This window comes from Canis lupus, chromosome 12 (assembly GCF_003254725.2).
Source record: "Canis lupus dingo isolate Sandy chromosome 12, ASM325472v2, whole genome shotgun sequence".
In the NCBI taxonomy this organism is placed as follows: domain Eukaryota; kingdom Metazoa; phylum Chordata; class Mammalia; order Carnivora; family Canidae; genus Canis; species Canis lupus.
This window is the reverse complement of record NC_064254.1, coordinates 15,200,731-15,218,678: the sequence shown is the minus strand read 5'-3', so window position 1 is coordinate 15,218,678 and position 17,948 is coordinate 15,200,731. Positions and strand designations below refer to the sequence as shown.

The 17,948-nt window shown below is 43.2% G+C and overlaps 1 protein-coding gene across 11 annotated transcripts in view; it reads left to right on the top strand.

The window, feature by feature from the left end:
• ADGRF5 (adhesion G protein-coupled receptor F5) overlaps positions 1-17,948 on the top strand; it is a 102,550-nt gene that overhangs the window by 28,191 nt on the left and 56,411 nt on the right. For 6 of the 11 annotated variants that reach the window (XM_049092137.1, XM_035697661.2, XM_025418965.3 and 3 more), the window contains one exon: positions 17,604-17,729. In XM_049092137.1, the coding sequence (XP_048948094.1) occupies positions 17,628-17,729 (102 nt within the window). In that variant the 5' untranslated portion in view covers positions 17,604-17,627. Of the gene's footprint in view, positions 1-1,404; positions 2,146-17,603; positions 17,730-17,948 lie in introns of those variants that run through there. The other 5 variants (XM_025418969.3, XM_025418966.3, XM_025418968.3 and 2 more) reach the window with 1 other exon arrangement.

Sequence of the window (17,948 nt, the reverse complement as noted above, 5' to 3'; positions counted from 1 at the left end):
GCTGCAAAACAGGATGTCAGTGCTGTTTTATTTTAGCCATCCTGACTCCATATTTTCTTTGTGGGGCCCTGACTACCAAACTGTCCAACCAAGTCCTAACAACGACATGGAGTGGACTAGAGAATACAGTTGAGAACCAGTGCCGAGAAGCAGAATGACATTGTGGAGGTTCATCCTCCTTTGTTCATTTTTCCAAGTGAGAGTCACCACCTGATTGGGATGGCCTATATTTCCTTATTTTTTTTAAAGTTTCTATTTAAATTCCAGCTAGTTAACATACAGGGTGATATTAGTTTGAAAGGTACAATATAGTGACTCAGTGTGTCCACGTAGCCCCCAGTGCTCATCACTGCCCATGTCCTCCTTGAAATTCATCCTCTTTTTTGTCAAAATTCTTCATTTTTGTCTTAAGCCTGAGTACCACTGGTAGTTGTCAGCATGTCTAAGGGTGATGTCTTTGAGCAGATGGGAAGGTGGGCAAAAAGGAGAGAAAGTTGGGGGTGGAACAGGAAAAGAGTATGAGCTTGTAGAATGAGAGCCCAGGTCCCCAGAGAGCTCCTCCTCTCTGCCAGGCTCACACTCGAGCCTGTGAACTCAGTGGTACCGTTATCCACTATCACACAAAACAAAACCCAGTCTCCGTGGAGTCCTGTAATGTGTGAAAGGCCACAGAAATAGAAACCTGTGGGACTATCGTTTGAATCCCTACAGTTCGACACCAGAGTCCTTGGTGTGACATCACAAGGGTCTCTCTAAACAGTTTGGAGACTACATGCATCAGACTCAAACTGGAGACTTAATTTACAATGCAGATTCCTGGGGTCCAGGCCTCGTTCACTAGCCTCTCTCCACAGGTCGCAGTGCAGAGTAGGAAATCAAACAACATTCCCCACACTCATGTATAAGAACAGGTGAATGGGCATCTATTGCTTGTCATCTGTGTTCTGACCTTGGGCAAGTCACTGTTTCTCCATGGGTCTTGGTTTCCTAACTTCTAAAATGAGGATGGGGAGGTCACTTCCAGGTCAACACCTCTGATCATAATTTGTCTTTAAACCCATGACCTGAGGCCCCTGGGTGGCTCAGCTGGTTAGGCATCTGCCTTCAGCTCAGGTCATTATCCCAGGGTTTGAGCCCCGTGTCAGTCTCCCTGCTCAGCAGGGAGTCTGTTTCTCCCTCTCCCTCTGCCTGCTACTCCCCCTGTTTGTGTTCTCTCTCTGTCAAATAAATTAATTATTAAAAAAACAAAAACAAAAACAAAAGCCAATGACCTGAATGCAATCCACCAACTGGCCCTTTTCCATGCATCTTCTTATCTTTAAATATTAGTGCTGTTATCAAGATGGTATTTTAAGCATCACAGCATTTGTCACATAAATATCCATAGAGTTTTCCTGGAAATCTGAGAGAACCAGCTGTCCCCTTCATGTGGCAGATTGGAAGTACAGCTCTCTCTCTCTCTCTCTCTCTCTCTGAAGTCTAGGGCTAAGGCTAATGGCAGCTTTAGGTCTTTTCATACTCTAGGAATTGTTTTTTTAATTCTCTGACTTCTTGACACTGTGAGACACAAGGACTCATCAATAATTTTGTTTTCCTTCCACTCTGAGAACACAATCTAATTTAGAGAACATCGTTCGAAGGTTTAAACAAGGCATCCTACATCTTAGCTCTAACCCATTTGGGGGTTGCTTTAGTTTCATTTTTCTGATTTTTTCTTTGGTGAAAGCAAAGCCAGGACTAGGGGCATTGGCCAAACAAGTCTGGCCACTCGGTGGAGAGGTTTCTAGATAAGAAGGATCTGAAGGACTTCCCATGGGCGTAAGGGAAATCGCACACGCCATCCGGGGAAGAGGACCAGGAAATCACTTCTTGTTTTTCAAACAGCAGCGAGCCTCTCACGGATGGCGCTGTGAGGCTTGGAGGAGCACCACGGGCAGGGGAGGCGCGGGAGAGAGGGGAGGCCGAGCTCGGCACCCAGCTGCCAGTCCTGCCCGAGCCCTCACAATGAATCCTGCTCGGCTTTGCCTTCATCGGGTGTAGGTTTCCTTGAAGACTGCGGGGCAAATGGCCTCATAGTGGAAACCTGGATGGTTTTAGTCGTCTGATCAGAGCAGAAGCCAGCCTGGGGACGGCGGTGCTGGACAGGTACGCGTATTCTCCTGCTGTTCTTCTCCTCCCTCTGTAGCAAGACCTCAGTGGCACCTCAGTCACTTCGACCCTCCTTTTAAGACATCGTCCAGTTATTATCCTCTTTGCCTGGTCATCTTTTGTGTAGCTCTAACATGGATGTTGCCAGAGTAAAGCATATTTGGTCAAGAGCATTGTGCAGGCTGTTGGCCAAATTGATGAGACTGTGTTTAGGGAGATTGTGCATCATTCAACCAGCTGGTATCTTTTAAGGGTTTTCTCTATAATAAAGAGAGCTTTCCTTTTGTCTTTCTTTCTTTTTCTTTCTTTCTTTCTTTCTTTCTTTCTTTCTTTCTTTCTTTCTTTCTTCTTTCTTTCTTCTTTCTTTCTCTCTTTCTTTTTCTTTCTTTCTTTCTTTCTTTCTTTCTTTCTTTCTTTCTTTCTTTCTTTCTTTCCTTTCTTTCCTTTCTTTCTTGGAATTTTCCCATCCCTGAGCCAGAAAATACTATAAAGACCAGAGAATTCATCAATGCTGTCATGAGTGTTTCCATGGCCAGGCAGCCATGTGGCAGTTGTGCTGACAAAGCAAGAAGCTACACCATGTTTATTAGGAGCAGCACCGAGTATTCTCTCAGCTCCCAGGCAGTCCTCCAGACAAGGAGTGATCTCCGAAATGTTAAACTGTCACCTCTCCCCCATAACCCAGGGGAAAGGGTTTACAGTCAGTGCTGGGAAGGAAGTCAAGAAAAGTGCTGGCTTTAGGAACTGAGTAGACTTGTCTTGTGCATTCTAGAAGGAGGAAGGCTCTCTGATGTGTGGCTTGCTTAAACCATGTTTTCTTAAGCTTTGTAGAAAGCCAGGCTGTGCCACTTCACTGGCACTCAGTTCTTCCTTTCATAAAGGGCTCATGGCTTTGGTCTTTCATGTCTGAATTGTACCAGTAGCACATGAAGATATTCCTACTGTACTAGAATATCTCTAACACCCTCCATTACCCACTCTTTTCTTCTCCTCTCCCCAATTATCCCATCAATAATGTGCTATGCATCGTACCAGTTATTTCTGTCTTCTCAGCTCTGAGGACAAGCCAAGGCACAGAGTGCAATAAATCACCATTGTCAGATTCATTTATCGATCTTTAACAGCACCTTCTCTCACCAAAATATAAATTGATACATGGGGGGAGGGGGGTGTGTGTGTGTGTGTATGTGAACAGCTCTTTTTTTTATGTTTTATTTTATTATTTTTATTTATTTATTTATTTTTAAATTTTATTTATTTATGATAGTCACACAGAGAGAGAGAGAGAGGCAGAGACATAGGCAGAGGGAGAAGCAGGCTCCATGCACCGGGAGCCCGACGTGGGATTCGATTCAGGGTCTCCAGGATCGCGCCCTGGGCCAAAGGCAGGTGCTAAGCCGCTGCGCCACCCAGGGTTCCCTCTTTTTTTTTTTTTTTGAACAGCTCTTTTATCACTTAGAAAAGTCCAAAGCAGTTTTATTCATTTTTATCATTATTACTTTTGTGTTGATTTTGGCTTCGGCAAATAATATTAATAATAGCTTCCTACAGACTAAACTCTAGATTTTCCAACTGGAGGTCTGGCCTTCCCTCCTAATGGCCATCAAAAGCAACCTTGTTTTGGAAAAAAAGAAGAAGAGAGGAGAGGAGAGGAGAGGAGAGGAGAGGAGAGGAGAGGAGAGGAGAGGAGAGGAGAGGAGAGGAAAGGAAAGGAGAACGAATTGGATAGATGGATGAATGGCTAGCCAGCTAGCTAGCTAAAAGCCAGTTAGATCAAGTGGTTGGTCCAGGGAAGATAGGATGAGAGTGGGAGAGATTCACTTTTAATTTAATGGATAATAAATTTTTTAAACAGATAAGTTCAGTTTTTACCTCTTTCACCCTTCTGTAAAAGAATGACCTTTTATTTTCTCCAGTATACAATGTTACAAGTAAAAAAGAAAAAATCATTATGAACAAGTTGATATGGGTCATGGAGGGGGGGTCTGGAAAGAAGTTGCAAATGAGCAATGTCAAATCCAAGAATAATCACAAGATACTTTCAGTTGTTATTTGGTATTTTCTTGTCCTGTCCAAGGTTTTGCTATCCCAATTAGAAGGTCACTTGGCCCTGCCAATTTTGGACATTCTATAGTGCTTCTTGAGCATCCTGTTAAATTTGCCTACCCGGATCCCTCTCCTGGGTGTGGCTAATCCATTTAATCACTTGACCATACTGCCTGGCGCTAGCCCCATGCAGAGACTGCCCCTTCTTTCACCCCATCACAGGGGAAGCAGATGTCCCATCTCTTTTTATGAAACACAAAAATGAAAGACTCAGACACCAAGTGGTCTGCCTGCATCACACACTGGATCTTTTGGGGGCACAAGATAAGAAAAAAAAAAACCCAGGTCTCTGGCTTCCCAACCCCATTTTTGGGTAGTAATGTGAGGCTAGAAGGCTTGTGGAATAATTAACATGATTTGGATGGGTTCTGTCTGCTTTGTAGCAACACAGATTCCCAGTTTTGCCAGGATCCTATAGATAGATCAAGCTATTGCCTGGACCAGATTTTAGCAGATTCCAACACCTGTTGTCCATTAGTATCACAAGGAAAGCAATGCCTAGACATATCTCTGGGGCAACTAAATTAGAATCTCTGGGCAAGAGGCATGTTGTCTGTTTGTGTGTGTGTGTGTGTGTGCACGTGTGTGTGTGTTTTAATCTCCAAAGTGATTCTTTTATATAGCTAGGGTTGCAAACCACTGAGTCCTAACTGTAAGGGATAAAGTAGCTACATGGAGAAGCAGAAGCAAGCCCTGTTCGTGTGCCGGAGAAGTTGGGGCTGGAAGCGCCAGCAGCTGTGAGCACACGAGCAACTTGTGTTAAGATTCTGGCTGCTGCTGCCTATGACAGGGACAGACCCATCTCACACCTGCATGTGAGAATGCAGTTGTCCAGTTCCCGACAATGGCAATGCCACACTGCTGATTTCATGGCAGATATACTGGCTCACTGTTACTTGTAGATTTTACAAAACCAGATGAAATGTTCTAGGTAAACAGGATGTGCTCTTCTTGTGCCAAATGATTATGGTGGGTCATCCATTTTATTCAATGTCACTTTAACATGTGTGTCCCAATCCCCAGAAAAAAAGGATGACAAAGATACTAATTCTCCTTTTCAGGATAAGTTCTCCTTTTTCAGAAATGCTTATATTGAAATGTTAAAATTTTATGAAAGCATCATTGTTATCTGCTTTTCGGTTGAGATGGAAACATAACTCTTTTTCTGAAAACATGAAAGTATCCCAAACCTAAACATTCCTAGAAAAAACATATCGATGTGCACATGCAGAAGAAAAAAAAATGGGGGCCATGATAGTTCTACCAATACAGGGTTTAAGGATGAAATGAGCCAAGTGTTTGCAAAGTGCTTAGTCTATCAATAAAATAAAATTTAATCACTATTACAAAAATAAACAGTATTTTATAGCAATTAAGGAAATGAACTTGATCTGTAAGAATCAACACAGACAAATTTCAAAAACTGAACTGGAAAAAACCAGGTATGCAAAAAGATACATAAAGTAAATACCATTTGTGTAAAGTTTTAAAACAAGACAATAGTATAAGGAGCACATAGACATACACAAAAGTAAAAGTACAAAACCAGAATGAAAATACTAAACTGCAACTTCAAGATATTACCTTCCCTCTAGGAAGGGAAGGAGAAAAACTGGGGTCAGGAAGGTACACAAAGGAGCCTTAACTATATCCGGACCATTTTACTTCTTAAAAACAAAATCTACGGCAAACATGTAAAATGTAGCATTTGTTAAATCAGAGGTGTAAGGATCACAGTATTCAGTTTTATTTTTTCTGTAAGTTTCAAGTGTTTTTTACTTAAACTTTTTAAAAGTCTATATTACAAGGAAATTCACCACTAACTGTAGCAGTTTATATGACCCACTGCTTTCTGGATTGAGATAGATGATAGATAGATAGATAGATAGATAGATAGATAGATAGATAGATAGATAGAAAATCAGGGGTGTTTTTAATCATAAAACATGCTCCAAGGACCGTCCCCCTTCCCTGCCAACATCTCTCAATATAGTGCAAACTAGTTTTGCTCATCACTGTCATGTTTGTGTCCTGTATAGAGAACACGAGGAGGGGCTCTATCAGCTTATGTCAATGTCCCAATGTTCATGAGTAGGTATCGTGGGAAGGCTAGCTGACCAAAATATCTGCATGGGCTCTGGGAACGCTATTCCCAGAATTCACAAGTTATTTATCAACTCAGCATTTCAGCTCACATTGTATGATTCCAGTCGTGAAGTTTCAATAACTGAAATCTTACCTATTTCCTAAAAATCATCTCCAAACTGAAACCTTCAAAGGCACAGTTTGGTGGAAGCATCTGCTGGATAGATTTGCTAAGTGCTCTGGAATTACCAAGGCAGAGAATCCTTTCCTTTACTTAGCTTACACTCTTAACAGGAGGCAACGGAGAGGCATGGGGAATTTTAATAATAACTGGTAATACTTGATGAGTGTTTAGTATGTGCCATTATGCTCAGTGTTTTACAAAGGTGGTTAATTCAGGTAGTTCCATAAACTACATCAAATGCTATTATAGGAGCTAGTTTATTGATGTAGGGATTTACAGTTAAGTAAGTTGCCTGAGGCACACAAAGCCAGCAACTAGTATAGTCGGGACTCCAGCTCACCCAGCCTGACTTTGGAGTCATGCCTAATGACCATGCTATGCTGCAACAGTCACAATGCACTGTGAAAAGCTCCACATGGCAGAGACATGCAGTGTAGACAAGAGAAAGACGCATCTCTGGAGGAGACGAGAAAAGAGGCAGTATGCTGTAAAGATTAAAGAGTTCAGACTTGGGCAACAGATTTAACTATTTTACCATGTGACCTCAGGTGTGTTATTTAATTTACTCATGCCTCAGTTTCCTCATCTGTAAAATGGGGACCATGATAGTTCTTCCAATACAGGATTTAAGGATGAAATGAGCCAAGTGCTCGCAGAGTGCTTAGTCTAATGCCTGGCACGTAGCATGAGCTTGATAAATGATAGTAATGATAGTAAATGATAGTAATGATTGTTGCTGTTACTAAGGGAATAGCAAGACCTGGAATGAGTAAAGCTCAGAAAGGAGGAATGGGACATTTCAGTTGCCAAGAATGGTTTGAGAAGAAGCTGATAGGCAGCAATCCATTTGACCAGTATTTATGGTTAATATTTAAGACACATTTAGCAAGAGGAGGCACAATGAAAGCTTGTCAGCCTACTACATATGCGAGTGTGGTCGAAGAAAAACGCAGCAGAGCTGGGTTCACACTTAGGTTTCAGGGATCGTGCTCACCAGATGCAGTAGTCCAAATATTCCTTGGTCATTTGAAAATGAAGAATTTGAATGTGGGAGACAGCAATCTATGAAAAATAGTGTTCTAGGCAAATGAATCTGCTGATAGTGTGTTGGGGTTATTGATCAGGGTGGGGGAAAGAGTGAGAAGCCCATTCAGATTACTGCAACCATCCAGATGTGAGACGATCATGTCCGAACCAGGGTGGCAGCCAGGGGAAAGCAAGCAGCAGTGGAGGCAGTGACAGGACTTAGTGGCTGGTTGAATTGCTGCGTCCTCTCCTGCTCACTACCTGTTCAGGGGTGAGCCTGGGAAGCCTGACAGCGAGGCCAGCTGTTGGCAAATCTGGAAAAAATATGGGTCAGGAGATAGCAGTGGGAGAGAAGAATGACATTCAGTCTTAGAGGAGCTTAATTTTGACCCAGGTGCGTATAGTATGGTTGGGGAGACGCTCCTGATGTGTAGCAAAGAGATCAGGGTGGAAATAAAGTTTTGGGAACTCTCACATAGTAAGATAACTACAATTATGGAAGTGGGCGAGCTCCCTAAGAGAGAGTATGTCAAGGCGGGGGGTGAAAGGAGGACCCAGGACAGTTTTAGGCAAGTGCATGGTGGGGCAGTTGTGGATGAGGAGGAGGACTCACAGGGGAGGGAGGAAAGGAGTAAAAACTGGAGTTATAAGACACCCAAGAGGAGGAGGGGCGGCATGAAGGAGGAGGTACTACGTGGCTTCATAAACCTAGAACCCATGACACTGGCAAATATCAAACTGTCTCAATTAAAGAACCTTGAAATGTTCCCAACTTCTCAGGGTACTGAATTTTGGGGGGAAAAATAATACTTTTTTTTTTCATTTTGAGTGGCATGCACACCTTATTCTTAAAGTTTGACAGAATTCCTAGAGGGAGAAAAGAAAATTTCAGAGAAATGAAGTCCCTGGCCAAAGACAACAATGCCTTGTCTCAGGAGATGAAGGGAATAAAGGGCTCCTGAAAGCAGGAGACACAGAAGGCTAAGGCGGCCCTGCCAATTATTAAATTGTTGGAATATTTTAAACCATGTTGTAAATGGCAGCCTTGAGCCCCTGGAATGCTCAGAATGACCCCCCTCCCCCGCCACCCACCTCTATTTCAGCCTCCCAGCCCTCGGACCCTCCCACAGACCTCCCCACTGTCCAGAATGACAGCCTCCAGGCCTCTGCTCCTGCACAAGAGCAGATACTGCTCCGATTGGTCCATTCATATTATGATTAATACTCCAGTATTCTTTGGAATCTCACTTGATGAAGGTTAGAACCACAGAGCTGTAAGGTTTGGACCCATACCCAAGCCCTCTGATGCTCTATCCAGCAGCACTATAGCCAACCACAGGGCCACCCTCCATCACAACTGGCATGCACCCCCGGCATTGTTTTGCCAGGGTTTAGGGAAACCCCTCCACATGGTAAATGAAAGTAGCAAGATAGATGAGATAAGGGCAGAGTTAGGAACTTAATGTTTTCATAAAGATGGCAATCTCTTGCTTAAAGGTTAAAATCCTCCAGGGATTTACAACAAGGAACGAAGGATAAAAGGTTATCAACGCTGCACACATGTGCAGTGTGTTTTGGAAAACTTGACTCCATTGTGTACAAACAAATGTTCTTCTGTAATCTGATCGTCCTGAGCCACCCTGACACAATGCTGCAGTAGGACCTTATTTCAAGGCAAGGGAAAATTAAATAGAAAAAATTTTCAAGGCAGTCCTTTAATTGGCATTGTGTTTCGTGTTCGTGTTAAATAAATATTTAGCTTCTAGTTCTGCATGTGCGAGAGATGAATCATCTCATTAAATAATGTCAGCAAAGATAAGTCTTATCACCTCTGCAGTTGAAAATACAGATCTGTGAGGGCAGACTCTTAAAGTTATACTTGAGGATTTTTAATCTGTATTTCTACAGTTTGGGAGGGAGTTTACTGATGATACCCTGTTGCCGCATGGAGATGAGCAAAGAGTAATAATCCCAGCAAAATTTGCAATGGAAGTCCTTCCTCCTGAAATGTGGTATTACCATTTGGCATCTACAATCAAAAGGATCTGCTTTGAATTATTCTCCAGTAGTAGAATGACGTAATGTATGCATATATTATTTCCAGTCTCTCGCCTACTATATATTTTTTAAGATTTTATTTATTCATGAGAGACACAGAGAGAGGCAGAGACATAGGCAGAGGGAGAAGCAGGCTCCCTGCAGAGAACCTGATGTGGAACTCAATCCCAGGAGCCCAGGATCACGACCTGAGCCCAAGGCAGACATTCAACCACTGAGCCACCCAGGCGTCCCTCTCGCCTACTATTTTGATCAGAAGTACATGTTTAAAAATAGCTATGTGAACATGTAATCTGTGTCCTAGAACATGCAAAGCAGGGAATAGGGAGACAGGCCAGTGGCTTCTTTAACTTGTCTAGTTAGCCAGTCACAGGCCAAGCGTTAGTAAGAGGCATGGCTTCCCTTGATATAGTTCTCATATGCAATAGAATTAGTTCCTTTCTTAAAAAGAAAGTCACACATGTACCATCACTACTATGTGTGACAGTAGAGCCAAGCAGGTTACATATGGGAAAAATCTACACTGTCTCTTCCCAAATGTCTTGGCTCAATCATCTTCTTTGATAGGACCTCTGGTTGTTGGAACTCTGTGGGCCTCAGTCCTAGAATGTCATCTCTACTGTCTCTACTGTCTTCCTAATCAATCTCACCACTCCTATGGTTGCAAGTACCTGCCTGCCCTGGTGCCTGCTCACCTCAGCAGCCCTCTCATATCCAGCCCCTGATTCCTTTTGGTATTCTAGGCGCTCTGGCCCATTTGCCAATCCTTGAATGTTCCATACATTTTTCTACCTCAGGACCTTTGCGCATGATCTTCTTTCTGCCTGGAACCCTCATGTTCCTCTCCCTCTGAACTCTCTTTTGTTTTCAGTTAATTGCAACTCACACTTCAGATTTCAGTTCAGTTAAGCACTTCCTCCAGGATACCTTCCACAGATCCCCAGAACTAGGTCATGTCCCTCTGTTAATTAGACTTTACTAGACAGTTCAGCACGGTAGCTCAAAGGATGGGCTCTGAAGTTAGATTTCTCTGGCTCACATTCTGGCTCTGGCAGTTACTAGCTGTGCGACTTGGAGCAAAATATTTAACCATTCTGCGGCTCAATCTATTTGATAGCGTGCTGTTCATTACATATCATACTAAAACCCCTGCACTGGAATTGCTGTGAGGATTAGAAGATTTAAACAGTAAATGCTCAGCTCGGTGCCTGGCACATAGTAAGTGCTCAATAACAGAGTAGTGTTCTGATTATTCTCCTTGGTCACGCTTTCACAGTCATAGTGAAACAATGAATTGTGTACCTGATTCTTCAGTGATGCTCATCTATGCCATTAGACTCTAAGCTCCATGGAGACAGGGATCATTCCTTGGTTTCCTGTCTCTTTCCCTGCACCTAGCAGAGTGCCTGGCACTTAGCAGGATTTAATCAACGCTTGTGCAGTGAATGAATACAGAAATGGATACATGGTAAGGGAATAAATAGAATTGCTCCATAATATACTTAGAACAATAAATATAACACAAGGAGGAAGGTTAAGGGCCTAGATTAAGTGGGTGGCAGAGGAAGTAGAGACTATTTATAGCTGGACAGATCAACAAACTCCAGCCTGGAGGCCACCTTTTGTCTTGTCATTGAAGGATGGATAGAATTTGAATATGTGGTGATTATCCGGAGTCCCAGGAGCAGGGAAAGATGGAGGTTACCAAATCAAGTAAATGGCAGGATTATTTTGGTTTTGCCAAGCATTGAAAATAGTTTGACGGTAATAACTGCCTCTCCCCACTGCCAAGATTAATTCTCAAAGATTTTTTTTTGCATCTTTAGTTTTGCATGAACACTGGAAAATCTCTTACACCATTTTCAATTGTGAAAAATCAACCACCTTGATTTGAAATGATGAAATGCTAAAAAATCAACCATCTTGAAAATCTAATTGATGCTTATTAAAGATGCTTGCTCTGGAATATAAAATCCCAGCCATGGAAGGCCTGGAGTATCAAAGAAAACAATTGCTTCTATTCTAAAAGCAATGAGGAGCTGAACAGGGAATACTGTGTGAGAAGGCACTTCCAGAAAATTAATCTCGTATCCATGTAGACAGAAGCCATTGTAGTGATGCCAGTGAGAGGCAATGAAGACCTGAACCATATAGTAAGTCAGAGGTGGGTGGAATAAATATAAGAGAGAGTTATGGTTAGGCTCAGAAGGCAAAGTGAGGTTACCTTGCCTTTGAAATAAACATGAGAATTTTTAGGCTCTTTGAACATTCATGGGACTTCAGAGGCCAACTCCCATACTGAGTGAAGTCAACTCTCTGCCTTTGCTGATAACACAGTTGAGACCTGAAAGATAAAGGGACTTGCCCCAGATCACACAAGTGGTTAGTGGCAGAGTGAGGCTAGAACTCATAGTCCCAGTTGCCTGATCGAGTGTCCATACAGAGAAAGTTTCCCATTTATTCCTGTCAGTATTCCACCAGGAAGGCCTTGTAACCCAAATGGTACATCTTCCCCAAAGGAATTGACTGCTTAGCTTATAATTTTGTCACTACTGTGTGTCAGCTCTGTGGCCTTGGTGAGTTACTCCTTCTTCTAACTTTCCGTTTCTACCTCTGAAAAGTAGAGAACATTGAATGGTACCACAGGATCATCAAGGGGGTTAAATGACATGATCCTTGGAGAAAGCTTAGCATTGTATACCTGGAACACAGACTGGGTGGTTTCACAGTTTAGAGAAATCTATTTTGTCACAGTTCTACAGGTGAGAATCAGAGATCAACATATCAGCAGGGGTGATTTCTTCAGAGGCCTCTCTCTTGGGCAGGTAGATGGTCATCTTCCTCTGGAATTTTTGCATGGTCCTTCTTCGGCATCTGTTTGAGTCCTAATCTCCTTTTCCTAGAAGGCCACTGATCATACTGGATGAGGGCCCATGGTAATGACCTCATTTTAACTTAATTACCTGTTTAAAAACTGTGTCTTCAAATAAGGTCACATTCTGAGGAACTGGGGTTAGACTTCAAGGTATCAATTTTGGAGGGACACAACTCGACCCATAACAAATTCCAGCGATGACCAGGCCCTTTTGTGCTTTGTGGGCACGATCTCTAATGCCTGCAGCAAATGCTGCAGGGTGGGTGCTGTGATCCTTGTCATTCATATCAGCAAACTGAGGCTTGGTGGGGTGAAGTGTCTCACCTGTGGTTACTGAGTGGTGGAGCTGGAATCAGAACACAAGCCTGTTCTGCTAAAGCTGGTGCTCTTTCCACTCTAGTCTACTACAGGAATGAGGGAATCACCTGAGCTCTACTGCCACCAAATTCTCTTTCCAAGCCACAGCAAAAATAGCTCTGCCTTCTTTGGTGCCAGTAATTATTTGGGAGAACAATGCCCTCCTGAGGACCATGGCCAAGCCTACGTCACAGTGGTTGGGCAAGCTGCTCAAGGGAACTTCCACGGAGGGCTCAGGGGACGGCTAAACCTCACCCTTGGGCTCCTTTTGTTCCCTCTGCTTATGCTGTTCTTCTTTACCTGAGGTTCTCTTTTCTTTCTCCATTTCATGTTAAAGCATCACCCATCCTTCAGAGTCTGGCCACTCCCAAATTCACCCTGCTTTGCCCCCATCCTCAGTTTCAGGCTGGCTTATCACTTGCACACTGCATCTCACTTGGGGGTGGATCTGGCTCTGTTAGTTACTAGCTGTGTGTCCTGAGCAAAGTCTGCAACCTCTCAGGGACTTCATTTTCTCATCTATGAATTAGGATAAAAATACCTACCACACAGTATCATTGTGAGAAGCAAACTAAGTGAGCTAACATATTTACTGCACTCAGCACTGTGCTTGGTACATAGTAGACATTCAGTACATAGTGGTTTTTACTTTGACGTTTTTCAATCTATGTTTGGTGCCTTCCCAATGAAACTGAGAGCTTCCTGGGGGCAAGGACCATGACTCATGTCCATTTGTGTTGGCAAAGCACAATTTGGGGGCTGCAGAAAACACTGTATTTGTCAGCACATAAGCGTGCAACATATTTGATACTAGATAAGACATAAAATACAATCTCAAGTAACAGACTTGTCTATTGGATTGTATCAAAAACTATTGGGTAGGGGGTGCCTGAGTTTGATTTTGGCTCAGGTCATGATCTCCGGGTTGTGAGATTGAGCCCCGTGTTGGGCTCCATGCTCAACATTGAGCCTGGTTAAGATTCTCTCCCTCTCCCTCTGCCGCCCCCCCTCAAAAAAACAAACAAGCTATGAGGTGGAACACTTCAGAGCCCACACTTCCATTAATCCATTCATTCATTCACCATTGACTGATTGCTTCCTAAATGCATCCCTTTGAGCTTCGGGTTCTACATAGTTTCTTTAGCAGAGAAAGCTATAGGCCAGTGATGGAAGGTACCAGAGTGCAGTGCAGGGGAATGTGGAAAGAGCAATAGATTGTTGAACATACAGATCTGCAGACCTCAAACCTCCCTATGCATCAGAAACAGCTCAGATGGATGCAGAATATTGACTCCCAAACCCCAGAAGTTCTAATTCAATTGGCCTATGGTGATTTTAAAACAACATATAAGCAAATGAAAAAAAAAAAAGAAACTCCTCAGCTGATGGTTCTGATGTACAGCCAGAGATAAGAACCACTGAAGGAGACGATGCACAAACACTCCAGGGAAATTCTTCTCTAGGCAATGCTAAGGGGAGGGACTGTGTGCTGGGCTAGGGTAGGGAGTAGAGCCCTGGGCTGGAGGCAGGAGGACGCACCAGTTGAGAGACTGAGCAAGTGTGCATTCACATTGTCACCCCGCCTTCCTCTTCCTCAAGAGGATCCAGAAGAGTATCCAGGCGAGGGTCCCAAGGGGAGAGGGGCTAAGGAAACCAGAGAGCATGAAAAGGCAGAGCTGTGTAGAGCTTAGGAAATTAATCCTTTCCAGAATGAACCTCACTGTTGCCCTACTCAGATGGAGCTGGCAATCACAACTTGATGATGACATTGGGGGATCAGACCTCACAGAGGTGGCTATTTTGTGACCATGCTTCTAACCTTGCAAAGGCACCCAAGCCCACTTGCTTCCCCTCTACCCCAAAGTCTGGGCAAGTCGGGGCTGATGAAAGCTTTCCAGGAAAGCAGTTGATTTTAAGCACTGGTGGTTCCTAAGATGTGGGAGAACAGGTCCTTGGTCCGTTTCAGGTCGGTCTTGCAGTGGCAGTTCCTGACACATAATCACTCCTCAAGATAACGTCATTATGGGACTGCTTCAAGGAAGCCAGACCCCCATCCTGCAAATAAATGCAGTGCTGCTGGGAATCCTGAGGACTTATTCCTGGCATATGATGTCAGGACGCTTGACTTCCCTCTCCTCGTCTTCTAACTTCACAGACAGGAAAATAGGGTCAGAGAAGATCCGGAAGTGGCCCATCACCCCAGGGTTTGTGCTGAGCATGAGATCATATTTCCCAGCTTTTTCTAAGACACAGCCAGCTCATTCATGTTGCTGAGTTTTAATAGAGACTATCCAGGATTTAGGACTTAAAAAGAGAAAGAAATTGAGAACGACAGGAGATAATTTTCTTTCCTCTCTGCCTGTTTGTCTCTGTGCTTCTTGGCTATTGTTGGCCATTTCATCCAGGAATGTAGAGTGCATATGAACTTCTAGGGGATTTGCAATCAAAGGGACTCTACTGAATATATAGTGCCTTGATTCTGGGGTTCTACTCCCTGCCTTTAATTGGGTGAATTTAGATTTTTTTTTCACCATTAGCCAAGTTAAACTGCCTCCACTGGCTTCCTCACAGCTGTGAGCCGGAGGGTTAATGAAAGATTATTGATATAGGTAAAGGCATTTTGTCTTCAGGTATCCAACAAAATGTAGGAACACCAAAAGAATTGATCTTCAGCTGGTATCTTGGCCAGGCCCAAACCAAACTGGTTGTCAAATATTTTTAATATTACCTTTCTGTCAACAAGGTGGCATTCTCCTGTCAAGTGGAGAACCCAACCTTCACCCTAACTGTACAAGAGATGACTATGTACCAGTTCCCATTCTCCTGCCTCCAGAGAAAGTTCCCTTCCCCACAGTAGGGTCCCTTCTACACCGCTATTGACTTGTGAGTTTGTTGTCACTAAATAGGTCAACAAAGAGAAGAGTGTTAATTTAATCAAGAACTGTCCCTAGGGAGGCTGGGGAAAGATGGGGCCAGTGGGTAGTATTGGCCAGTGGCCTATACAAAAGGGCCAGACAGGACCATTTGGGGATATTATAATTCTTACTAATTCTGACCACAAGGCCAACAGTGGGAAATGGTAGAAAGGATATGGAGTCAGCTCTAGACCCTCTAACACCTGGGTTCCTTCCTGGCTGTCACTTGTCAAAGGAAGTTCATTAACCATTCAGCTACTATGTCTCATCCTCTTGACTAACTGCCTCTATCTGGAACCAGGTAGTAGAGTGCACTAAGGTGGGCCTGAACAGGTTAAATTGCCCCCTTTGTACTCAATTCGTCCCAGGAGCAGTTGTTATCACCAGGCTCAGTCTGCTTAGTGCTCACAAAAGCCTGTTCCCTTTGAACAAAGAACTGGTTGCTATGAGTGCCCTACAGCAGATGCATCTGGTTGAGATATCTATTCTCGTAACCTAAATTGCAAAGCGTTTTCTGAAAGTCATTGAGTTGCAGAATTTTAAAAATGTATTTGATTGCCAGATCTGCAAATTGGGTCAGTTTTCCAGGGCCTTATGCTTCTCTCTTTTCCACTGGGGAAGAGGAAAAGGAGGCAGCCGGCAGCTGGTGATTGAAACACAATTCTCCCTGGCATGTAAGTCTTGGCTACCATCTGTGCATTATCCTGGCCACGGTCCCCTGGCTCACCCCGCACTGCCTGGGCCAAGGCCTGCCCTTCCTGATGGCCGCCCTCTGGACTCCACTAATGACCAGCCTGCACCCCTTTGACTCTTCATGGCTTTAATCATCTAAGTCTCAGGAGAGTCTGTGAGAAAATTAGAGGAGGTAAAACTATCCTCATTTCATGGGTGGGGAGTATCAGACTCAGTGAAGATAAGTGACTTACCCAAGGATACACAGTTTACGGTGATCTTGGATCTTAATCTGTATCTTTTGGCCTCTTGATGTAGTGCTCTTTTTCACAAAAATACATGGACATAAAAAAGTGAGGAAAGGAATATGTACAAAGTGGTTTGTCTGGGTCCCCAGACCCTTGAGGGTTGGGATGATGCAATGTGATACTTGACTTTTTAAATGCAGCAATGATTAATCCAGTCACCAAAAACTTCACCTTAATCGCCAGCATTATAAAGATGTAGGAATCAGAAATCACCAGCATCTTATCAGTGCATTAGATGGAACATATTATATGAATATTCTATGTTATGCACCGTAGTTCTATAAAAGACTGTAAAATACAACCTATATTTTTATGACTAAGTCCAGGAGTTTTCATACTAATGGGTCATAGTCCATCAATATGCATCAGGAGGTCAATTTAATGGGTTGCTACCAAAATTAAAAGGAAAGATAGGGCAAGATAGGTTAAGATTGAATTGAAAATATGAGTGCATTGTATGTAGCAAAGGTAGGTATTGTACTCTGGATCCTTTTGTTCATTTATTATGTGTACTGGATCACGATGTTTGAAGTATTTCTTGCTCTGTAGCTTTTCCTCTTTTTCCTGCGTTGTACCCTCCCCTCTTTCTCCTTTCTCTTTCATTCTGTCTCTCCTTCTCCATATATATATAGGAAAGGTACCCAAACATCTGCTATCTTTGTCCTCTGTACAGGGCCTTTCCCAACCCTCATCCTTCCTGACCATATTGTCAGCCTCCCGCCTGGAGGAGAGAATATTCTCTAAAGTTGATACTTTGATGCTCCTTCTGTCCTCCTCCTTTTGCCGTGTGACTTTCTAAACAGGGTTTACTGGTTCTATGTTTGATAAACAAATTCTTCTGTCTCTAAACTGTCATATTTACATTTCAGGCAAAGCAACTCAATCCTAAAGAAATGAAATCCCCAAGGAGAACCACATTGTGCTTCATGCTTATTGTGATTTATTTTTCCCAAGCTACACTGAACTTGAATTTAGAATCTATTGTTCATCCTTTGGTGAGTACACCCATGTCTGCTATATTTTTCCTTGTCAGATTTTTCTGATTTCCTGGGAATGTCAGAGACGGAAATTGCTTTAGAAATTTTTTTAGGGCCTTTGAGAAAATGTTGCAAATGTGGGGGTGGAGTGGTGAACATAAATGGATGTCGTGTGTCTACTTTGCTATAACTTACCATACTCTGGCATCAGTGGTGGTCGAGGGAACATCCTTCAGC